Source organism: Vipera ursinii, assembly GCF_947247035.1.
Source record: "Vipera ursinii genome assembly, chromosome: 2".
In the NCBI taxonomy this organism is placed as follows: Eukaryota; Metazoa; Chordata; class Lepidosauria; order Squamata; family Viperidae; genus Vipera; species Vipera ursinii.
In genome coordinates, this window is record NC_139513.1 from 216,785,660 (window position 1) to 216,812,316 (window position 26,657).

General features: G+C 37.0%; 1 protein-coding gene across 1 annotated transcript in view; it reads right to left on the reverse strand.

Moving 5' to 3' along the window:
• The window catches only part of CNTLN (centlein), a gene marked incomplete at both ends in the record, with an annotated part of 202,506 nt that overhangs the window by 58,694 nt on the left and 117,155 nt on the right, over positions 1–26,657 (reverse strand). Inside the window, 4 exons of the mRNA XM_083353493.1 lie at positions 13,900–14,120; positions 16,652–16,724; positions 17,438–17,600; positions 25,704–26,242. Coding sequence (XP_083209619.1) covers positions 13,900–14,120; positions 16,652–16,724; positions 17,438–17,600; positions 25,704–26,242 — 996 coding nt within the window. The remainder of the gene's footprint in view (positions 1–13,899; positions 14,121–16,651; positions 16,725–17,437; positions 17,601–25,703; positions 26,243–26,657) is intronic.

Genomic DNA, 26,657 nt, shown 5'->3' on the forward strand with positions numbered 1-26,657 from the left:
GTTGATATTACCTTTGCTTTCTTTTGCCACACTCAGTCTATTTCTATTTGCAGGTCTTTCTATTTTGTTATCTCCTCCAGTTCTTCCTTTTCTATTCTGCTGCCTCCAGGCACTGCCACGTTCACTATCCAGACTTTTTCTTTAGCTTTTTAAAAATCTTTTTATCAGCAATTGTTAAGTCTGGGGTATTATGAGCCTATGGGTTTGAATTCCAGAGCACTTTAGCATCTTCATTCTTTATGATTTTCTCTATTTTATGGTCCCACCAGTTCTTGCAAATCTTCCAGTGCACCATTGTCGTTACTTTGTCATGCCATTATTTGTAGACAGACTGTGTAATCCTCTAGCAGCACCTAACAAGATGGTCCACTGTTTCAGCTTCTTTGCAGAGGCAGAACTTGCCTCTGTTGGTGTCTTCTTAATTCTAGCTTTGTATAAATTTGTTCTTAAGCTTTGGTCTTATGAAGCCAGAATTAGGCCCCCTCTCTCTTTTTTCAACTTTCCTGCTCTTAGCCATTGCCAGATTTTGTTATTATCTGTTTTCCCCGCTATTTTTTTTAATATACTGGTCATGCAGTACTTGGTCTTCCCATGTCTTTTTTCTGTTCTCCATTTGGTCTTTCTTGTAGGCCAGTTTGGTCTTTCCAGTACACAGTAAGCCTTCCTGTTATACAAACTTCAGTGCATCTTCTGTCCTCTACTGTTCTTCCATGTCCTTTTTTCCTTCTTCAACCATCTGATGTACTTGCAACAGTCCATGCCCATCTATTTTCCTTGCTAAGTGAAGTCTGTCAAGATCACTGAAAGGATAAAGGGTATGATTTATTGTCGTTATTTTTCTGGTTTTCCTATCCAGGGTTTTTAGTTCTGCTTGAGTCTAGCTGTATATCTAATGGCTGGAATTGCCCAGGTGTTAATTGCTTTTATGGTATTTTCTCCACTGAGTTTGTACTCTCTTGATTTCTTCACTTCTAACCTTCTTCTTGACTTCAGTGTGCTTGGTGCTGGCATCTTGAAGGATGCCCAGGTATCTGTATGATCATCTTCATCCAGACTCTTGATGCTATTTCCACAGGGCAAAGTGATTCCTTGCTTTTTCATTATTTTTCCCTGTTTGATGATGAACCTGGCACATTTGTTCAGTCCAAACTCCATTGCAGTATACTGCTGTATATAAGGACAATGTTGAGCGGTGGTTCTGTTTCAGGTGGTATTTTTCATACAGCTTCAGATCATCCATGTAAAGGAGTGGGGTAGCCTGGCAGTTGTTTTTGATGTTTGATATCCGTGGCCTAAGTTATTCAACATTGTTGACAGAGGAACCAGTGCCATGACAAACAGTAGTGGTTATAGTGTGTCTCCTTGAAATATTTCTCTTTTGATATTAACTTTTCCCAATCTACTACCATTGACCAGCAACTGTGTCTTCCATTCTTTGCACAATGCTTATTACTATTATTATCATCATCTACAATTTAGAATTTGTTTAATGGCAGAGCACATATTTATAAACTACCACTGGATATTTGCTGGAAGACAATACAGTATATCATGAAATGTCAGGCAAAACAAAGCAATATAGCAGACTTTTTAACAACTAGTTTAGATAGTTATCAGGCTTCATCAGCTTTTGGCCAGATTAATCTTTTATTCCAGAAGCACTGTTCTAAGATTCCTTGAATTCTGTCAAAGTAGTAGCTGACTGACAAAATAATATTGCACATGAATAATAAGCAGAAAAGTTAAATTAACATTTCATATTTCACACACCATACCTGGATGTCAGGGGAAGTAATACTTTATTTTCAAGTGCCTGACATTCAGCTATTTCTTTAAGCAATCCAATGTTGACATCTTATTGAGTTGAATCTCTCTAATTACTGCTAATTGCCTATCATGACCTGGTTCCCCTTGAAGTTCAGTCATCTAGTATAAATGAACATAACTTCAATACATACTGCGCCGACAGCTATGACAATTGAGGTTTGTTATATTATTATTGAAGTCATTCTAAATATGGTGTGGAATTAACCAAACAGTTTTTAAGAATATTTAAAGGACCAAAAATCCCAAATCTCTAATGAAGTGTTTGATCTAGTAGTTAAACACCAGGATAGAAAATAGTAGTTTGTGAGTTCTAATCCTGCCTTAAGCATGAAAGCCAGCAGGGTGACCTTGGGCAAGTCATTCTCTCTCAGCCCAACTCACCTCATAAGACCCAATGGCCTTATCACTGTTTTAAGTAACAAGATATTAAGATTCAATAAGTGGTGGAAACTAAAATTGAGTGTGGAAGTGAAAAAGTAAAGGGCATGATAACTACTGTGTTTCCTTGAAAATAAGACCGGATCTTATATTTATTTTTGGTCCAAAAGACCCATTAGGACTTATTTTGGGGGAATGTCTTATTTTTCCAGGAAGCGGCAAGCACACATGGGCTGAAGGTGTCTGACAGCAGCCACAGCCCCCCGGCCCCTTGGCCAGTGCACTCTGGGGCTGCGAAGCCCGCGCAGCGCAGGTGAGTGGAAGCACTGCTACCACCAGGCCAGCCCCTGCTGGATGTGCTGCACGGTTGGCTACACACTTTATCCCACCATCTGGTTGCTCACGGCCATAACAGCTCACAGGAATTCCCAGGGCAGACACTCAGAGGAGGTGTCAAACTCGCAATGTCATGTTATCGCGACATTTTGGCCTTTGCCAGCAATGGGGTGGGTGCAGTTTTGCCATGATGCATCCGGCCCGCGAGCCGTCAGATTGACACCCCTGCTCTAGAAAATATTTGATCTATGTAATTAATGAGACTTCTAGCAAGAATACCAAAATAATGTCAATTCAATAATTTGGGGCATTTAAAAAATATTACATGAGGGAAGGAAAGACAGCCTTATGTTGTATCTAGCCTGAAAAGGTTGCTGATCCTTATTCTGTCACAACTCCCATGGCTATCAAATTTTTCCTATGTAGAAACAAACCAGCAGTGTTTACAAAAAGTAAGCTATGGATAGTCATACAACAGAAACTCAAATGAAGCTACAATATACAGTATATTTAAAACAAACAGTTCTAGAATCACCTCTGAAAAGCCATTTCTTACAAAGCAGAACTACTCAAGCAACAGCCTATTCAAAAATCTATTTTAAAAAAAAATTGTGCACGAACAAAATTAACACTTGGGGCTTCTCACTACCAAGAATGACATCTGCCTAGAGCATTGATCAGGTCTAACACATGGAAATTAACTTTTACACTAATTTCTTTATTCTCTTGATAGAAGGCAAATTATGATTATTTAGTGGGCAGAAACAACACTGACAGAAGAATGATTCTATTATCAATGTCATATTTGAAAAATAACATATCACTTGAATAAAGTGAGCATATGCTTTGCATATATAAGATTTCACCGTTAGTTTCTGATATCTCAAGTCAGGACTGAGAAAAACTCGTATCTGAAAAATCCAGAACTATAAAGGAAGTTGAAAAAAACTGTTTAGTTAAAAAAAATGTAACCTGAAACAAAGCCATGGTAAAGCACTTCTCTATTATTACCACGAAATTTATGTGGACATGACCATAAAGCCACCAGCAGTTGAGCTGAAGTCAAAGGAAATCTTACTTTTAGACACTATTTATCATATCTTAGAATTACAAGTCTCATGAAAAACATACATGATGCTCAGTCAGGGAATTTTACAATCCCTACAACTCATTACAAATTTAACACCAGCAATACTAAGTATTCATATGCTTCAGATATCAGGCACACAAATATGTTACATTAACATTCAATGGGGGAGAAATGCTACCATCTGTTTTCCATTTAGAAAAATATAACAAAACTGAAATAAAAGTTTATGTAGAAAACCTGTCTTTAAAATCTTGTTTATTATTTAAGGTAACTATTTCGTACCAAATGAAGACAGTAACTCATTGCATACATAAAATGCAAGCAGGATTTGTCAAAAATTTATTTTTAGCAATGTATTTTTTCAAAGCAAGGAGAGAGAATTTTCTGTAACTCCTCCTGTGCAATGATTAGAATAGCAGAACAGATGTTACTCTCCACAGAACAAAGGGATTTGTTTTAAACTGGGCCAGATTACTCATATTATTATAATATTATTACTAATACCTGGAAATATTGGTAATACAAAGTACATTTTACTCCCAGTTATGAGCGTATACCACTTGAATCTACATTTATAAACATAAATATCTAAATCTGCTTCTGAAAAGCAAAACCGCTATCAAGTGTGTTATTAAATGTACTTTTTCTTCTTTTAATCATTGTGTTATACGTTATAGTTCATACGCTTCTGTTTCATGTCCTCAACTAACATTAAAACACTTATCTGAAACTATCTGCAGAATTGTAAGAAGCCCAGTAATCAAGAAACCAATAAAACACAAGCCAAGTCTTCAAATCTTCTTTATGTTTTAGAGAAAAGGATATCTAAAATAATTTGAAAAGTTAACACCTGGGAAAGATCTGAGAATCCAAGTTATTTAGTTTCTAAATAGGCAGGGACTATGCAACAGAGCCAAAAGAAAAACGAAGACAAACAAACCTATTATTTGCAGTGCTGCAAATTTGAAGAGCTACACACACATACACATCTATTTAGCATACATGCTCATGATTTATGAGACTGCAGAGAATTTACCTCTGCAAATCTTCTGATTTATTTATCTGTTTATGGTCCAAGAGCAAGCCACGGTTTTACATAGGCATTATTCAGCTTAGTCTGAATGACAGAAATTGCAGGCCTGAGCCTGAAGATTCTTCCTGAGCTCGATCCTATCATTTCTCTCTCGTGGGGATGACTTATTCTGCTCAATAAGTGTATCCTTCATTTTTTTTGATCACCAATCAGTGATTACATTTGAGAAACTCAAGTAAGATACAGCTGCACAAGTTTTCCATGCAATAGCATTAGGTAAAACGAATAGCTTTGTATATGCAGTTATTGTATACAGCTAGTAACAGCCTCCAGTAACTGTCCCAGTGAGACTATCCTAGTTTGGGCTGCTAAACAACCTAGGAGGAAAACTTGAGATTCTTCTACATCATTTAAGTAAAGGGTTCAGATTCCACCATTTTTGAATAATCTTAATGACAAATGCTGCATTGGAGAGCCAGAACATTATAAAGTATTGGACTGATCTAGGTTAACATTGTCAGTCAACCACCAAGCTCAAAAGGTGACTCTGAGTCAGTCACTTTCCCTCGATCCAGCCTACTTGGTAAGTTTCTTGTGGGGATATAATTAAGAGCCTGTTGTAAATCACTTGAACTCTCAGGCAAAAAGGCAATAAATAAGAATAAGTAACCAATAAATAAGAAAGGCAGTAGTATATTGTGGAAGACAAAAACATTTCAGATGTTTTGCTGATACAGGCACACAGGATCCAACTCAAGATAAAGCTCCAGAAGAAGTCACAAGACCAAGGGAGAAACGTTTGAATACAGGTGTGCGGATCTATTGCTACCTTTTGCTAGTTTTCACATAGCTGAAGTCAGGTAGGAAGCTCTGGTTTCCTTCAGAAACAATCCCTGCTTTTTCCCCTTTATATACAATTATTGACTTGTATTATTCAGATCACAGAATAGAGTTAAACAGAGTTAACATACTCTGATCCCATGCACTCTATTCAAAATAGAGTGGTAAAATGATATGTCATTTCACAGGGTATTTCAAGTGACAATCATACTTCTCTGAATTATCTTAAACTTAATATAAAAACATAAGCACTGGGTTAACAAATGTCATTTGGCTGAGCTAGAGCTGGACACAGAAAGAAGTCAGTCACGTCCAATTCCACATACGGTATACTCTTCAGCTGGATTTTGCTTTTCACAGAGTTTATCTAACAAACATGATCCAAGTGACATTTCACAAATTCCTGGATAAATGTTGCTACACTCTGCCAGCAGAGAGACAGGGTATGTCACGCACAGATCAATAACAGCACTGCGTTTCATCAGCCTCAAAATCAAAAAGGCTTCATCTGGCAAAAGCCATAGTCCTTGAGGATCCAACATACAGGATATGTATGGAGTACTCTACTTGGATTGTCTTCCACACAGGCTACCAAGATACAGTAAAACATCTGAAAAGGCAGCTACGAAAAGAGTGCAAACGACTTTCATATTATAACTATTAGAACAATAAAATAAAATCCCAAGCTAGCTGGTAATTAAAAGATTAACAATATTTGCTAATGGGGGATGAAAATGGTTATATGAATATAGTATCTCTAAATATAATTTTGTCCTACAAATAATAGAAGTCCTAATGGACATCAGCCCCATCCAGAACATGTTAATAGCCCCATCTGGTACACTAATTCCTTGGTTATTGCTCCCCTATCTTTTAATTAGCAATAATAAGTAGTTTCTTAAATATGAATATATATAATGATAATATATGACAGTATGAAAAACTCAAAGTACTTCAATATTTTTCTGAGATTACAATATTTATTGGTTACTAACTTGGATGACTTTAATAAGGGAATAGGAATAAAATCTAAATGCTATATTCTATTTTAATGATTTCATGAAAGCATGCCTGGAAAATTTGCTCCTTTAAGAGAACCATTACAATTTTCCACTGAAATCTGAATCATACATTCTATATAATAAGAATTTTAAAGTGATCTTAGTTTTCCAAAATGTGAATACTGTATGGATTTAATAAAACAGTAGAAGAAACAAAAGCAAAAAAACCCAATAGTTTCCTTGTTTCAAGAAGTAATTAATTAGCATTCTTATTTTTAAAATTGATGGAGAACTTAATTTTTTCTTAATGTATGATTCTGAGAGGTTTAAATTTTCTGCAGAAGTCTACAATTCATAATCTAGTATTCCTTTCTATATATTTTATTAGTATCTCAAAATGTATATCAGAAGTCAAATATAGTCCTATGTTGAGAATAGAAAAAAGGCAAGCATACAGTAGAGTCTTCTAGTTGGTGCAATAATATTTCATTTCAAAATGCTGTTAAAAACTGTTGGCTAATTGTAAATCGTGTATTCTGATTAGGGCTGCACAAAACAGCCGGAATTAGAAATATCTGCTTCAAATGTTGTAAACACAGAGCAAATCACACTCAACTCAAGTTCTCTCCCAAAATTGGGACTGTATGAAGTTCTTGAGTCTACAGTGTTCCAATATGCCACAATTGGGTTTTTTTTTTAAAATTGAATTCCTACAGCTATGGAGAACTGGAGAGTGCATTAGTCAATAAAACAGCAGGCATAGGTTTCATCCCTGCTGACTGACTGGAGTTAGTAAAGAGGAAGAGGGGGGTAGTTAAAAAAAAGTCAGTTATGCACTTGGTTGGAGACTGAGAATCATTTTCGACATAGGCAAGTGACTGATGCTTGTTTGGTAGACTTGTTTTTAAATTCTTTGCCTCAAAAATATTGTTCCCTATGGAAATGTTCATAGGTAATGTTCCAAGTAGGGCATTTGTATATTGAGTTCAGAACATAGCTATGTGCATTTTCCCTGCTATCCTGAATATTTTTGGAAATCTTCAAGCTGCTTGCTGATTACAGTTGACGCAAAAATAATTCTTAAATACTGAATCTCTGCAAATAGTCTCTAGTATAGCCGAACCTAATTTAGTTCATACAACACCAAGAAAATGGCAGAAAATATTTTTAGTGCCAAAAGACTCAAGAGTCAGCAATGCAAAGGAACTTAGTGATACAGTCATCGTTACATCTATGTATGATCAAATAGCTTTTAACAATGTGTAAACAATTAACTCACAATGGAAATGCTAGAAACTTTAAACTTTTCTCCTGTGAAATTAGATGAACTTAGTATAGTAAATTAGTGAAGGAAAAAAACAGATAGTATTAAATATTCTGGGGAATTACTATTTTACAGTAACAGGATTTTTTCCCCTAGTTACTATCAGATAATTTAAGATTTTTTTTAATATTGTAGTTGAAAAGGTACAGTGAATAATGGCTTGCAAACTATTCTCAAGGTTAAAAAGCCCAGTTTGAGAATGTTTGGGTAATAACTAGGTTTTGGTTGCGGGATACTTGGGGGATATTGACCAAAATGTGCCAAAGCAGACTGGTACGGTGCTTAACTTTAACCTCCGCTCTGTCTATACTAGGGGTAGGCAACCTTGGCTCTTTTATGACTCGTGGACTTCAACTCCCAGACGTTTCCAAGCTGAGCCATGCTGGCTCAGGAATTCTGGGAGTTGAAGTCCACGAGTCACAAAAGAGCTAAGGTTGCCTACCCCTGGTCTATACCATTTCTATTTATTAAAAGCATATTGTGTAACCCTCAGTTGATCAAAGCAATGGCCAGCAAGCCCATATAGTGACAACCTTATCATATGAAAGATTGCAACCTAGACTTCAGATAAAAAAATAATCATATGACATATTGCAACATAGACTACAGATAAAAAGCTTAAATTAATAAAATAGAATTTATTTTATTTATTTATAAAATTTATTGGCCGCCCATCTTATCATAGGGTACCATAGGGCAACTCTGAGAGGCTTACAGTTATATCTAAGTTAAAACAGAGGAAGTTAAAATCAAACCTTAAAACCAATAGAACTAGAACTAGAACAGAACAGAACAGAAGAGAACAGAACAGAATACTTTATTTGGCCAAGTGTGATTAGACACACAAGGAATTTGTTCCCAGCGCAGAAGCTCTCAATGTACATGCAGAATAACAGAGTAATAATAATCAGAATAATGATAGCAATAAGAGAAGGTAGTTGAAAATATATTGTTTGTTTGTGAAATTAAGCTTTCCTCCTAGAATAGAATATTTGGGAAGACTTATTGAAAAAAATATTTCAAAAGAAGTAATGCTTCTTTTCTGTTTTAGCTGGTCTATGGTTATAGCAAAAGCTGGTTTACTTCATCCTCATTTAAATTTAGGATTAGAAACTCATTTAAATAGCAGACTACGGATTTAGGAAATGATGCTTCATATGTAAGGTAAAAGAGTTTTACTATTTAAAATTGATTCCTGGTGATTTCAGGAGCATATTCCTGTAACTGTTTTGGCAGCAATATAGAAATATTTGATGCTGGATTCTTCTGGAATGATTTGTGAACTTTCCAGTCTAGGTTACTGCCCTGGTATTTCTTGGCGTTGTGTCATCTACTATTATCAAGTTCTGACCTTGCTGAGATTAGTCAAAGCTCAGATACGATGCCTGCTCTATTGTAGGTAATTCCATAACCTACAACCTACATTTTAGGGAATTTGGAATTGAACAACAGCAGTAAAACTGAGTTGATTTGGAAGAATAGTGAAAAAATAAGTCTAATGGCATTTTTATTTTTTTGAGGATGCATTTTAAAAAAAAAACGAACACATGTATCTTTTTTAAAGTTATGCCAAGTTGAAACAGCGGCTACTCTAAAATGTTCAGAAGTCTTTCAGTGTAAAATGAAGAAAGCATCAGGTAGCAAAGATTTTCTTTTACAAATTACTAACAACGCTGGAAATGTTCAAGAAGTGCCTGCAGTGGATTTTAAAGTACTATTGCAGGAATTCTTTAGGTTGAAATATGGCAATATCAAACAGAGACTTTAAAAAGAAAGAGAACAGTTACACATCTGGAAGAATGCTCCTGAAGTACTGCTTTCAACTTTTGTGTAGTGCTACCCAAAGGAGCTGCAAACAGTTACCTAGTGGGTTGAAAGTCTGTTCCTTTTTTAAAATCCTGCCCTCTTCAGATGAAGACGGTTTGCTCTGCTACTAAGTCCTTTTCAGATGTCAAAGGCAACCCATAAAACAATACAATCACTCCTAGGGTGCCACTTCCAGAGCACTATGGGAACCATAGCAAAGGATTCTGGGTAACTTTGTAGTTGTGGGGCTTTTATAATTGGGTTGCTACATTTAAAAGACAATAATTACTGATTTAAATTACAATATGGCAGTTTTGCACTGAATTGTACATCCCTTGTGTCTCTATGTGTTTTTGCTGTGCAAATGTTATATCTTACCCATGTATAATTGTCATTACTCTAGTACATACAGCAGAGGATGTTTTAATCTGAGCAGACATCTGGTGATGAAAATTACAGCACTGCCATTAGGCATGGGGAATGCCGGAGAAAGACAACAACTTTTAAAAAAAAAATTTCCTGGATTGTGCCAATAATGATATTTTTCCAAGGAATCTCAGAAATATCACATTCCTTCACAGCAATATCAAATTCTGTAATTTTGAAACACCATTTGCACATTTTATCCCCTTTATTTACATACAAAGTCCTTTAGATCAATATGCATCATGAGTCTTAGGAATGGCAAAGCGTATTTCTTCATTTGCAATAAGCTGTACTGCAACATGTAATGCCACGCCGTGCAATATAAAGCTGTGTTAAAAAAAATTACAGTAAAAGGATTAGGCTGCTCAGAGTCACTTGATTGAGTTAGGCGGCTATAGAAATTGCATATATAAATAAATACAATATAGACTTTTGTAATTCTACTACAAACAATGTAGTTACTGTTAAATGCTTCTATATACAATATACGTGTCTGTAGCTTTTCATCAACATCTACACATCTATATCAATACAGCTACATAGGAATCAAAGGACATCTGCCAATACTCAAGTTGCAGATACTATAATATTTCTATCTAAATAAAATCTAGAACATCTGAGTTCTCTTAAATTGAGAACTAATCTTATACTACCAAAGAATACAATACAGCTAATAGAAAGATAGGAACAGCAATCAGAGGGATTTAACAATTTGTGGAAAAGGACAAGAGCAGTATGGATCTCCAGAGAGATAGCATTCCACAGCACAAGAACATACTTCATGGGCCCACAAAGTGATCCTACTTGATTGATGGGATCTGGAGTGTCTCCACTCTAGCTGGTCTCACTAAACCAGTGGAACAACATGGAAAAAGGCATGCCCTCAAGTAGCTATGGTAACCAGCTCCTTGAATTTCAGCCAGAAGTCAACTGGCAGCTGCTAGAGCTTGCAAAATAGTAGAGGTATAGGCTCGTATCATGACACACTTCCTGAAATGCTATCTTCCTGCAATGCTGCATTGGACCGGTTGTAATTTCCCAATCTTCTTCAAGGGCAGCCCCATCTAGAGTGACCAAGGCATGAATGACTGTCTTAAGGATCTCCCTCTCCAACAAGGGTCAGATGAATCTTGTTGGCCACAGCTGCTATCACAGAAGCTGTGAATCCAAGAGGATCTCTAGATGGTGCCTTAAGTTTCACCTGGGGGTAATGCAACCCTATGAAAGACTAAAGATGGAATGTCCCCTGGACTGCAGGGTGGGGGTGATGGGATCAAACAAGTAACCATTTTGTCATGTCAGGACAGAACCTGAGTCAACTTCTTCCCTTTCAAGCCTGCCTAGCTTCCAGGCACTTGGGCATGACTTTAAAAGCATCAGTTTGTTGGCCGAAGGTCAAAAGGCACAGTTGGATATCATCAGCATATTGATCGTACCTGACCCCAAATTGATGAGGTTACCCAGAGGTTTCAGGTAGATATTAAACAAAAGGAGAGGAAAAGTCAAGCCCTGTAGCACCTCAATTGAAACTGGATAAAACTGAAAAGAAATCAGAACTGGCACATATTTAGATATTTTGCCTGGATTCTCACATCTGTTTTATATTATTTACTTTTTCTTGGACAGCATTAATGTTTCTTATATGTTTCTAGCTTCTCTTTTTATCTATTAGTAATACCAGCAAGAAAAAATATGGTATATTATTTTTGTATCGTGTGTCATATATATGCCAGAAACATTACTCCAGAAAGGGAAGATCCAAGACAAAAAACATAATTAATGAATAACTGCTGACTAAAATTATTTGCCTGTAAAAAGTTACCATATTTATGGAATCAGCTGATCTTGCATCTACATATAGCAATCATTCTCTCTCAGAAGCAAATATTCTCATATATTAACACACAATTACTGTTATAGAGAAATGTACACATTCGGCTTCCTCCAGCCAAACAGCCAAAAAAAGGAGGAATAAAACAGGAGGGAGAAGAGTGTATATGCAAGGGGAAGGAAAGAACAAAAAGAAAAATCTTATTTAGGTGTTAAGCATTAAATAATTAACTAGGCAGATTACTCTAGCTAAGCAATGACTGGTTCTAAAGTGATTCTTCAAAGTTATCCATGTTTTTCAGCAGTAGGAATGTTTGCAAAAAAATTATATCTCTTGCTTATTCCTTTGCCTTCTACAGAATTTTTTTTCTATTCTTATCAATTAATATAAAGTTAATCCTTCAGAATCAGTGAATGTAAGATGAATCCTTTAATTCAATTTAGGAGAAAGCACTTCATTCATTATTAGTATGTATTTTTTTTTACCCAAGTCCTATTTTAGCTAATTGATTAATTGCATGAATGCAATGGCCCTCTATGGGTATGCAAATTCCTACTCCCATGGAGGGAAGTGTATATCCATTTATTGGGTCCTGGATGATGAATGTAATGTGGACGTCCAACTGCATTTACATTGCCTGCATTATGTAGAAATCAGCTCCTACATAGAAGTCTCCTTGACTGGACTATGGCTTTCTAAACTACTAATAAAAGTGCATTTCAAAAGTGTTTTTATTTCACACGTGCATTTATTGTGTTTCTAAATCTGTCTATGTATTTAAAAAACTAAGGCCATGACACAGTTCAAATTATATTTGAAGGTGGAGATGTATAAATGCACTTGCTGATTCCATCTTATAGGTAAGGTAAAGGTAAAGGTTCCCCCGCACATGTGTGCTAGTCGTTTCCGACTCTAGGGGCCGGTGCTCATCTCCGTTTCAAAGCCGAAGAGCCAGCGCTTGTCCAAGGACGTCTCCGTGGTCATGTGGCCGGCATGACTAGACGCTAAAGGCACACGGAACGCTGCTACCTTCCCACCGTAGTGGTCCCTATTTTTCTACTTGCATTTTTACGTGCTTTCAAACTGCTAGGTTGGCAGAAGCTGGGACGAGTAACAGGCGCTCACTCTGTTACGCAGCACTCGGGATTCGACCCGCCAAACTGCCGACCTTCTGATCGACAAGCTCAGCGTCTTAACCCACTGAGCCACCGCGTCCATCTTATAGCACATATATAAAAAGAAAAATGTGTCTTTATGAGTTGTGGGGGTTAACCAGGAAAAAAATGCAAACTAACCAGGGCACAAAACGCTGATCTTTTGTTTACAAATTCTATTAGTTTAACAAAATATAAAACACAAAGGAAAATAAAAAAAGTAATGTAAAACTAGGGGGAAGGAAAAAAGGGAAGAAAAGATATGGGTTAGAAAGGGAAAAAGAACAAAAAAGTTGACTGCTAACTCATTTTTAGCAGAGTAGAAGATAACATAACAGCCTCAATTTTTTTTACTTTTACACAATAATATATACACTAGCTATTTCTATAAAAATGCTGATCTTTTATGAAAATATGTTCACCAACCAAATTATAAATGCATTCAGACATTTCAGTGGTCCTTCCACAGCAGTTCAGAATTTCTGTAAGTGTGATGTAATTCTTTACATCAATTATCAGGAGAGCTTGTCCTCATGGCTGCCATTTCTATTTTCATAAAACTGATCCATGAAAATAAACCGTTTAGAGCAAAATATGCATTGCTTGAGAAAAGAACCAATTACAGCCTTCTCATTCTTCGTATCTTGCCACTTCATATTCAAAAGCATTATGCATCATCCTGATCTTTTCAGACAGATTTGTGAACCATATGCATGATTTCAGTAAATAATATATCCGGTATGTAATAGGGTGATATTCAACTTTGCTCGGAACTGGTAGGCTTATAATTACAATCCTGTACATTTAATCACTAAACGTTAAATTTTTGTCATATTTTATAATATTTTTTTACCTGAACAGTTTGTTTGCTGGCTTGAAGTTGCTGTTTGGTTAGATGCAACTGGGACGTTAATCTTTTGTTTGCTTCCCTGGACTTCTTGAGAGATAATACCGCTGCTAGTTTTGATTTCTGTACTACAGCTAACTGCTGCTGTAAAGATGTGATACGTCCCCAAAGTGACATGGAGCAGCCAGATTTCTGGACCATGATACTTCTTATCTTCTCTCTGTTAACTAAAAGTTTAATATTGACCAATTATTAATCTGACACTACATCAGCTTCAAAGAAATGATATTTTTTTCTGTTGCAAAGGACTGCTGAATGTCCTTTGCAACATCCAATAGAACCAAACCCAAGTTTCTCCTGCTACAAAACACAATATATACTATACAATTGCCAAGGTATATGTACATATGCCGTGATGCCGAAATTGCAAAAACATATTTTGCTAGCCAAAACAGTAAGTTTTCTTCATTTCTGTGACTTGCTCCCTCTTCTTTGTGGCAGCCCCTCAAATACTGGAATGCTGCTAGCATGTCTCCCCTATTTCTTCTTTTCTCTAGACTAGCTAAATCCAATTCGTATATTTTAGTCTCCAGGCCTTATAATCGTCTTAGTTGCTTTTCTCTGCATTTTTTCCCCCCAAAGTCTCAACATCTTTTTTTGGAATATATTAGCTATGCTTCTAAAGCAGAATCAGAAACAAACTAGTAACTACACTACAAACTATTTTGTTAGTACTCTGTGATTTTTTTGTAATCTCCTAGTGCAGGGGTCAGCAACCTGAAACAGTGAAAGAGCCACTCAGAACTGGTTCCCTCACAAAAGGAAAAACTGGGAGCCACAAAAAATGTGTGCACATGCACGTACATGCGTGCATGCGCAGAACAGGGTTTGACTGAAGAGTGGAGCCAAGGCGAGATATGCACCTATCCTGCATATTTGAATTGATTGGTTGAACTTTTTTGGTCCCACTTTTTTTTTTTTGGACTGCACATGGCAGAGGACTGGGAGCCGCAGGAGACGGCTGAAAGAGCCGCATGCGGCTCCAGAGCCATGGGTTACAGACCTGTGTCCTAGTGAAAAATCTAACCCAAAAAAGGAAAAAAAATTGATATACTCCTTAGCCTAAGACTGCCAAGCCTTCTAAAAGATGAAGTAGGTTGAAGTAAGACATTAAATTTTTAAGGTGAGTGAAACATATGCTTTTATTTAATATTATTGTATAAGTATATCTGCCTGGCCCAGGTCCTTGGGAAGGGTTCAGCAGATGGAGAAAAATGCCAAATCCAGTATAAACATCTGGCTCACTGTACGACCGGTCCCAGAAGTTATCAGTACATTGGATGCCATACCAAAAAATCTTGGACAGCACTTAGAAAACATGAGCATTGACAAAATTTCCATCTATCAATTACACAAGGCTACAGTGCTTGGATCCATAGGTATACTATGCCAATACTTAAGGTATTCTAGTTTTGGGGTAGAATTTGATGCATATAAAGGGCAATACCAGCTAAAAGAATGGCCAGCTATGATTTCATATTTTTGTGTCTATAGTAATAATAACAATAATAACTGCAAATATTTTCTTTTATAATTTTAAGATTGCAAAAAGGTTAGAGTACTTGTTTTGCAGTCTTTAAAAAAAATCTGCCTTCTATCCTGAGTGACGAGCATAGCCCATAAAGTCTGGACTGAGGAAGGAAGTAGCTTTGAGAATACATAAAGGCAGCAGAGAAAGAAACCTACTTATATTAAGACAAGCTTAAGAAACATAAAAGCAGGTATGCTCTCACAGCAACTAGTCCATCCCACTTTAAGGAAATTCTTTTTACTTATTGATGTATTCAGTTGATATATCCTCTCTGATGCTGTTAGAGAGATTTGAAATACAGTATCCACTATAGGTCTCAATTTGGCATTTTTGAAAGCCACAGTACACTGTCTGTTTTATCCAGCTGGTGTTATGTCAAAACCCCTGCTAGTGCCCATTGAAGAAATTGGTCTCAAAGTCCTGACTACTAGGGATTAGAGAGAAGGAGAAAGATATAAGCAACCTTATATAAGCCTTCTTATAGATTTTTCTTTTTAAGGGACGTGGTGGCTCAGTGGGTTAGGATGCTGAGCTTGTCGATCAGAAGGTCGGCAGTTTGGCGGGTCGAATCCTGAGTGCCGCGTAGCAGAGTGAGCAACTGTTACTCGTCCCAGCTTCTGCCAACCTAGCAGTTCGAAAGCACGTAAAAATGCAAGTAGAAAAATAGGGACCACTACGGTGGGAAGGTAACAGCGTTCTGTGCGCCTTTGGTGTCTAGTCATGCCGGCCACATGACCACGGAGACGTCCTTGGACAAGCGCTGGCTCTTCGGCTTTGAAATGGAGATGAACACTAGCCCCTAGAGTTGGAAACGACTAGCACGCATGTGCGGGGGAACCTTTACCTTTACCTATAGATTTTTTTAAAAAATAAAAAGAGGGAGGGGGGTTCTGACAAATACACCACCTTGATGACTCGGACTCTATTATTAAATTGCCTTTTCTTACTATAAGGAAATATGAAATCAAATTACGTTAATGAACAGACATCATTTTCTTGCTCCTGAGAAGTGTAAATTTCTTTTCTTTAAATTATAATGATCCTGCTGCATCTATTTTATTTTAGATATTTGTGAGCTATATTGATGACTACTGTCAATCCAGATGCTATCTATCCACAATTGTAAATATAATTTTGCTACTATAAAAATATTTTATGTATTCTTACCTTTGTAAGGATTGAATGCCGAATTTAGAATCTTTTTCCTTTGGACAGTTATTACTAATTCACCTTTCCTTTTCTACAAACACAAGAAAAAATATTATATTCATAGGATTTACATGTTTCCACAAATATACACTCGTGTGTGTGTGTGTGTGTGTGTGTGTGTGTGTGTGTGTGTGTGTGTGTTAAAAAAACTCATTTTTGCTTTATTGCTAAACCTAAAATCTTGGAACTAAAACAATAAACAAAAATGCTACCTTTCTCACACTTATGACCTTATCAATGTTGGGTTGTCATACTGAGGAGCCTCCCAAAATAATTGCCATTCAATTGTTAAACATTATGAAGTCTTTATTTTTGTGTGAAATAAAATGAAATATTCGCTTCATGTGTATTAGCTTCCCCTAGAAAAGAGATTCTTAAATTGTCTGACCAAATTATCCCTTTTTCTAGTCTGGAATAAAGTTGTGACCCTCACCAAACACCAGACAAACCATCACAGCAGTGATAGCCCCAAACTAGATCCTCGACTCACAATTACAAATTGCTCCATTATCCCTAAACCATACCCAAATAACTGGTAGTAGGTAACTAGTGGTGTAAATTTTAACTGTTTTTATATTTATCTTTTTATCATTTCATATTTATCTTTGTATACCATTTTATAAGCCCAGAGTCACTCCAATGGAAATATGAGTGTGTGTGTATGTGTGTGTGTATACACACACACACAGGTATGTATGTATGCATGCAGCACAAGGGAATGCCTTGAAGTAACTCAAACCTTACCTTTTTCTGATGTAATTTGCTTTCAGTTTCTAAACACTTGCTGATTGGGGTTATTTTATTATTCTCAATCTTATTTTGTTCTTGCTGTTCATTTGTTTTTGTCAGTGAAATATGATGTACTGCTTTTGTCTCCAGGTTTTCAGAATTCAGTATTTCAGAGTCACTAAGAAGAATGCATTTAAAAAAAAAGATTTACTGGTCTTAGATTTAATTGTCCATGGCATGCTGATCAATGGCAGAACAAATAAAGTCATTGCTATAACTTCTGTACATTTAAACTTATATGGAAAGTACTTATCCAGAACCCTCACTTAGAACCTTATATAGTTGAAGACTTTTTTTGCAGGAGATGCATCCTGTACTGTATGTTCCTGGGAATGGCTCCAAACAATACATCAATCCATGCCTAAACATCAAGATAGTACTGAACTGACGTGACAGTGAAACTGTGACCACTTACAAATTATCAAACTGTGACAATGTTTACATGGTGAATAGGGAGATTCATATTGAATAGGAAAAAGTCGTAGAAGAAGCTTCAGTTCGTATAGAACCGTGGTGGCGAACCTATGGCATGCGTACCACAGTTGGCACGCACAGCCCTCCCTGTGGACATGCACGCCGTCGCCCCAGTCCTAGGCCTTCAGCTGGGTTTTATAAAACCTTTTCGCTGTAGGCCTCTGCCACCATGTGCAAAAAAAAAAGGTTCAATCAATCAATCAATTTCAACTTCTCGTGGGGAAAAAGATCTCGCAAAGTTGGAATTGACTGATTGAACTTTTTAGTCCCACCCAGTCTGCCATTACCACCGCAGCCACACCCACCCAATGGGACATGCACACCCAACTGGCCACACCCACCCAATGGGCCACGCCCACCCAGCACCCGACGATACATGTGGGTTTTGGGTTGCAGTTTGGGCACTCGGTCTCTAAAAGGTTCGCCATCACTGGTATATAATATGCTCTGATGTGCAATTGAATATCTTAGCATAAGTAATGCAAGTCAACTAAGGAAAAATTATAGGGAGACGCCTGGGCCGATTAACTTAAAAATTAGAAAGAAAGAAAAAAGAATCATCAGGTTTCAGCTTATCTTTATGAAGCAGCATATACAGGGATTGGTTGGTGGGAGACGTGAGGGAGGGAGGGCGCAAATACAGCTTAATGTTAGTTCAAGCCTTCTACTATAATTCTCTATAAGGAATGCCAGAGTAATAAGAAGCAAAAAACCTTCAGATTCTGGAGATGCTTGGAATTCTGAAAGCAGGAAAGAAATGAGCTCAAGAAAGGAGAACCTGTACAATCTAATCTCCCCATCAGAAAGAGACCACGGAAGTTTGTTTGTTGTTGTTTTTCTGAGGGGAATGGAGGGGAATTGAGAGGTGTCTTGACTCCTGTCTACTGGGCGGACAAATACCTGCTGTTATCTGGGCAAGATTTCAGAAGTGGTTTGCCATTGCCTGCTTCCTAGGGCAGAAAGCGAGTGACTGGCCCAAGGTCACCCAGCTGATTTTGTGCTTAAGGCAGGACTAGAACTCACTAATCTCCCAGTTTCTAGCCTGATGCCTTAGCCGCTATACCAAGCTGGTTCTCCCAAGGAACGTTAGTCTTCCCTAATATGTACTATAACAGGCTTTATGATTTGTAGAGGAGGAGATGACACCAATAAATTAAAAATATTGCAGGCCATACAGGAGTACTTGATTCACTGATCAGCTGTTCAGCTAGTAAGGAGCATTGGTGGCACATAAGTGCAAAATTTGGGGACAGCAACAGTGAATTTATTGGCTTCTTTAAAAAAACACAGATGGACCATGCCTGCAGGATATATGTTGCGCAGAACAATATCCATTGTTAGGAGCAATTCAAATTTGGCAATGAGAAATTCAGCAATAAACATCTAAACCTATATCACTGATGGCTCTAAAGAAGAAATTTCACAATAGGCAAATCTGACTGCGAACAATTCATTTTGGAGGAAGTGAGGGTTTAGAATAATTCTTATTTTTTCCTTTTTCTTCAACTACAGAAAGCTGAAGGATACATTTAGACTGGTGGATTGATTATAGTAATGACTGGTGAAAAGCTATGCTTGGTACTGAGCTTGCTGAAACAACCATCAGGCCCCTGATCATTAATGATAATTGCTGTGTCAGTCAAGCTGGTAGTGACATATAGACTATAGTCTACAGCATACCCTTGACAATAAGTTTCTAATTTCCTTTATCCCAAAGGAAAATTGGCCGGAGATATTATCAATTACAATTAACCTATTTCATAAAATTTTGGCATTATGGATGACATCTCTCTTCAAGGTACAGAGGATAAAATTGAATATCCAGCTTTAAAGAACATGTCCCAAACTAACATCTCATGACCATAATCTCAAAAGTAAGTGGTAATGCACCATCAATCCGCTACACCAAGGGATGACAAATCTTTCAAATGCATTTACAAGCAGGAGCAAGGATTTGTTAGAGCACGGGTGTCAAACTTGCCGCGTCATGTGACGTGTCGTGACTTATCGTGACTTTTTTTATATTGCTGGAGCTGGGGTAGGCGCGGCCTCCGCATGATGCAACTGGCCAACGGGCCTGCAGTTTGACCCCCCCTGTGTTAGAGCCTCTAAAACACCTAGTAAAATGCCCAACAAGAAGGGACTATATTCTAAGTTTAGTTTTGATCAATGGGGATGGGGTATTAGAAGTTGATAGGGGAAAACCTGGGTTTCAGTGATCACCAATGCTATTGGTTTGTCATTAAAACTAAAGCAGATATAACATACACTAAACTTGAAGTTTAGGCTTCAAGCAGACAAGTTTTTACCAAAATGAGGGATTATCTAAAACAGGCATGTCACACTCGTGATGTCACGTGATGTCGCGCGACGTATCGGAATTTTTTCCCATTGCCGAAAATGGGATGGGCATGGTTTCTCTGTGACACTCCAGCCCACGGGCTGGCAGTTTGACACCCCTGATCTAAAACATAAACTTGAAGGGTGAAGGAGTTAGTGCTAGTGGACGCTGATAAAAGCTGCCATCCTGGAGGCAACTAGTCTTCATGTGAGGCCCATTAGTAAAAGCTAGGATTTACTAGGATAGTAAAGGAGAAAACTATCAGCATATAACAGATATAAGAATAGCAGGAATGTAGCTGATAGACAGGTGTATAAGACCCTATAGAGAAAGCCAAACAAGTCATTAGTGTTGGTAAAGCACAGAAAGAGGAGGAACTGGCTAAAACTATTAAAAATGTAAACAACGTAAAGTTTACGCAGGCTCAAAACTTAAGAGAGAACTTTTATAAAATGTTTTATAGGTGGCACTTAGATCCTAAAAAATTAGCAAGTATGTATCCGAACTGCCAGCCCAAATGTTGGAGGTGTGGCGGTGAAGATGCAACGTATTTTCATATATGGTGGACCTGTAAAAAGGTTAAAGCTTTTTGGATTAAAATTTGGTGGAACATGCAAAAGATATTCAAGAAAAGGATAAAGTTTTGTCCGCAACTGTTTTTACTGGGCATTATTACTGATACTACTGTTGTGGACACTAAGCTGATGTTGAACTTAATTACGGCAGCAAGACTTTTAGTAGCGCAATATTGGAAGAAGGAAGAACTGCCGACTATAGAAGAATGGACTTCAAAAGTCTCCAATCTGGCGGAAATGGCAAAGATTTCAGCGTACTTGAAAGATCAAACGCAACAGAGATATATTGTGGAGTGGAGAAGATGGATTGATTATATTCAGAATAAATATGGGACTAAAAAGTTTCATCTAGCATTTGAATAAGTACTGATGTGATATTTATATTGCTTGTAGTTATTTTATAAGAGTTAAAGTGCGATAGATTTAATATTTTATTGTTGTTTGCATAAGGTAGACTATGATTGCTTGTATTTTTATACCCTGTATTGAGCTCTGGGAAGTCGGGGAGGGGGGAGGGGGAAGGGAGGGAGGTGTTGGGGAGGGTTGGGGAGAGGGGAGGGGGTTGGGAGGGGTTTTGTCTTTTAAAAAATGTATTGTAAAACTTTTCCCAAAAAAATTGTAAACAACGTTTATGTTAAGGGAGATCTGGCTAAAGCAAATCTTAATAGAAGACTGTTCAGACTACTCAGAAGTAGATGCCGGTAACAAAAACAGGTTGGATAGATCATAGTACCCTTGTAGTGCAGTTTCTTTCCCAGGAGTTTTAGAGGTGGGGGTGGCAGATGAGCTATCCCACTTAAAGCTTAATAAAGCAAAAGGTCCAGATCATATTCACGTCAAAGTTCTGAGGGAAGTTCTAGGTGTGCTTGCTGGACCATTAATTGTTCTGTTTAACCAATCTCTTCTAACAGGTGAAGTTCCCCAGGACTGACAAACAGCTAATATTACATCCATCTACAACAGACATGTCAAACTCGTGACGTCACATGACATCGCGCAATGTATCGGGACAGTCTTGTCATTGCCGGCAATGGGGTGGGCGCAGCTTCTGCGTGATGCATCCGGCCTGCAGGCCGGTAGTTTGACACCCCTGATCTACAAGAATGGAGTTAGGGAAGAAGTTGGAAACTATAAGCCATTAAGCTTAAGTCTGGTAGTAGTGAGGTTAATGGAACCACTCCTGAAAAAAAGGATTAAAAAACATTTAAAAGCGCATGTGACTGTTAATGGGGCATTGTCTGAACAGAGACCTGTCACAAGCAATGTACTCTAAGGCTCAGTTCTAGGTACTATTTGGTTGAATGTGTTTGTAAGTAATATAACAGACAGTTTGCTAGGTAAGATTTCTCTTTTTGCTGATGATACAAAGGTCATAGGGTTGATGTTCCTGGGGGTATTCGTAAATGGAAAATGATTTGACATTGTTGGAAAATAGGTCAAAAATATGGAAACTGCAGCTCAATATTTCTAAATGTACGATCATGTACTTGGGGAAAACGGATCCCCTGGCAGAGTACAGTATTGGGGATACAGTGTTAGACAGAACAGAAGAAAAGGATTTAGGTGTGCTTATAGCAGATTGATTGCTAAATGACTAAACAGAGACCTCACTTTTAAAAAAAACATGTATCGATAAGATTGAGCAAGTCCAGAGATGGGTAACAAGATGGTGCAAGGTTTGAGGGACAAAATATTTCTGAACATGTACAGGCTGGAAGACAGAAGGGAAAGAGAGGACATGACTGAAATTTTAAATAGATTAAGGCTGTGAATAAAGTTCTAGATGGCACTATTTTTCAACATGAAGCAAAAATTAAGAACACGGGTATAATCTCCAGCTGACGGGAGGGAAGCTCAAAAGTAACATTAGAAAGCATTCCTTCACAGAAATAGTAGCAGAATTTTACAAGCAACTTTCCAACAGAGATTTTTTTTATTTTAATTCCATTTATATCCCGCCCTTCTCCGAAGACTCAGGGCGGCTTACAAGCTTAGCAGTAGCCTTCATTCTATGTATATGCCTGCTTATTAGGGCTTCCCCCCCCAAGCGGCATTATTACAAAGTCAGCTTAATTGCCCCCAACAATCTGGGTCCTCATTTTACCTACCTCGGAAGGATGGAAGGCTGAGTCAACCTTGAGCCTGGTGGGATGCGAACCTGCACTAATTGCAGGCAGCTGGTGTTACTTAAGGAGGCATTAGCCCACTGCTCCACCAAGGCTCTTATATCTTATATCACTCCTTAAATAGTTTAGGTTGACTTAACACATTTCAGCATATGAAACTTACAAGAATTCAAGGTATCAAGCTGTACTTGATCTTCATAGATTTAAACTTGATCATACCGTATTTTCCGGTATGATAGTGGGTGAATCATCAGTAACTGACTTTAAAGATGCTTGGGATAAACACTTGTCTATCATCCAACAAAAATTAAATAAAAAATAAAAAATAAAAATTAAAAACATTTAATTAAAAAGGAAACAAGCAAAAAACTCAAGGGGCAGACTTAATGAACCACTGGATCTTTTTCTTTCATCAATTTTCTGTGTTTGTATTAATTTTTATTATATTCCGTTTTATTATATAAAGAGCTGCAGTGGCGCAGTGGTTAGAATGCAGTATTGCAGGCTAATTCGGCTGACTGCCAACTGTCAGCAGTTTGGCAGTTCAATTTTGACCGACTCAAAGTTGACTCGGCCTTCCATTCTTCCGAGGTCGATAAAATGAGGACCCAGATTGTTGGAGGCATAAGGCTGACTCTGTAAACTGCTTAGAGAATGCTGTAAAGCGGTATATACGTCTAAGTGCTACTGCTATTATATTATTTATTGTGAAAAATAACTACAGACATACATTCAAATTTTCTAAATTTCAAAGTCATACATAAATAGCAACCCAGTACCCTTTCTATTTGCATTATATTAATTCTTTTCTTGGTGAGCAATATTAATGTACATGACAGCAACATATTATTAAGTTATTATGATAACATTTTATATAAAGGAGTATCTGTTTGATGTATGACATATCCCATATGCATTTTCCATAAGGAAATTTGAGGTAAGAAGAACCACTTCCTCCACTTTTGTTAATATTTAGCAGATGTGATAGTTATTTTAAAAAGTCTTCAGCATTGAATAATCTTAAATCACAAGTTACCAATGGCTTTAATGGGGGAGTCAAACCTTAATTAAGCTGACAGAATAAGAACTTAGACTCCAATTGTAAAGTCAGTGATTAAGGTCTTACTTTCATTAACTTGGATTATTTTCATGCTTCTATTTTCTCTAACCACAAATAAGTTGCAATAGCAAAGAAAGAATTTATGGTTGTGGAGCTAGTAATTGATACCTAAACATCTCTTCAAGCAATTGTGTCTGATCTTATATTATTCAGAATGTTTTGTATCTACTCCCCTTCTATAAGCTGGAGCTGTCATGGGAAACCCATTTGAAACCAATTATGGTTTATTCTTGATTGTGCACACTAAGATAACTATGGACCAAATCGTTAGTTTAAAGCAAATATTGTACAAATCAATTTTTCATAAATTTAAATAGCTGAATTTGAGTAATATACAAAATTTAAAGTTCTACAAATGAGAACTAGTAAGATTTCTTTCTATCTTATGTAAAAGCTACACCATATCCAATTTTCTAGAGATTATTAATTAATAGTATTAATTAGCAAATAACACAGTGGACAGTGTCAATAATATACCACACCATTTAGGATGCTGGACTACTACCAGGGAAACCCAGATGAAAGTCTACTGTCCATTGTAGAAGCTCACTGGGGGATTTTGGAAAAACCAGTCATTTTTAGGAAAACCTATCTGCTAGGGTTTTTGCATGAGGCAAAATGGGAAGAAAAGCTATTATTTCAGTTATTTTAATGTACTAGATGAGCTTGTAAACTGTTGAAAGTTATTTGACTTTGGCAGAGTTTTTTTTAAAAAAATAATCCATAAATCTGTATTCATACATACACACTTTGACCCTTGAAGAAAAGGCAGAATATCAATCCAACAATTAAAAAGTTCGGCACAAGGCCTGTCTAAACGATATTTCTGATTGTCTCTGAATTATGTATATACAGTAGAATCAAGCAAAAGGTAAGAAACTTTGCACTCATAGCTTATGGAATCACTATGAAACACCTGATTTCAGGCTGAGAAATAACTTTTGTTATGTTGTGGGATCTAAGGAACCTGTGCAGTTCTACTTACGGTTACAGAACCAATTTTCAACAATCTTTCAATTACACTTAGTACAATGACTATGCATGAAACATACATGAAATAATTAGTGTGGAAGGTCCTTAATTTAAAGGACACAAAACAGCTTGTAGACATCTGGTAGCAAGTTGAAATGGGTCATTCAAAATTTATCTAACCAAATTAAGGGGAAAAGTGTTTCTCCTCCTGGGTCGGCATGTCACAAGATAACTAAACTGACTTCCTGGGTTTGCTTGGGAATCCTTAGCTGTCAGAAGTGAATATGCAAAGGGCCAGCAAATTAAATCAACCTGCCAAACTGTCAATTTCAAGCCTCACGACTGCATGAAAATAGCATCACTAGAAGAAATCAAGCATTGCCTTCTTTTGGCTTTCCTGGCACCTATTCAAATACTTGTGCAGTTGTGGCTAATTCTGCATGCAAATTTCAGTCAATAAACTCAGAACAAGACCTCCCAAGATATTTCAAAGACTCTGACAGTATTTTTTCTGCATACCAAATCGACAGTAGTTGAAATTCAGTTTCTATTTGCTAGTGTTTTACATATGCACAGTGTCCCTTCTACAGAGCTACGTTAATGAGAGCTGTACCTGCTTTCACTCATGTCTTCCCAGCCGTCCTTACTGAAGTTCTCAAGTGCACCACTCAGATCCTTGATGGACTGATTGCAAAGAGATTGATGTTCCACTAAGCTCTTTTTCTTTCCTGTTTTCAGTTTAACACTGGCCCCTGTATTCTTACACCTGCATTGTCCACAAGCCGCTTCCACTGTGGTTTTGGAGTCAACCATTTTTGTTTTGCTCAGTAAGCTTTGCAGTTGTTTCACTTGACTCAGCAAATCCACATTTTCATTTTTCAATAAATTTCCTTCTGCCACTTGCCTCTTCAGAGACATGATCTCTTTTTCCAGTCCATCTATTATTAACTGGAGCTTTGCTTTGTCCTTCTTTGCTTCTGTGATCTTTTCCACAAGTATCTTCAGCTCTTTTTCTCTGTCTTCTGCATCGTCTGTATGCTTTTTAAGCAATAGTTTCAGGTCGCTTTTATCCTTAACTAACCCTTTATTAATTTCCTTCAGCTTCTTGGATTCTTTTTCAAAGCCCATTATTCTTCTTTCCAATTGTGAAATCTGAATACAGTAGGGGGAAAAATCACTTTTAATGTTTTACGTAGAGGCTGGTCTTTTCCATTATGACTTAATATCCTATATAATCTCTGGAAATAAAATTCTATCCAGCACAACTATTTCAAATAACAAATTGAAAAATAACTTCACAGTAATGGGGAAGAAGGCATTTTTATTGCAATAATACATCTGTTAAAAAGGATATGTAATAAAATAAATTAAAATCCTTATACAGTGACACAAAAGCGATATGAAACAAAACAATGCATATTTATAACTTCAGTGATTTCTCAGTGATTAATCAACTTTTTTTTAAAAAAATAATAATTATATAGTAGCCCAGACTACAATTTTGGCTTTGATTTTGTATCATGATTTAAAACAAGGTTGCTGTTGACACTCTGTATTTCAGTTTTTT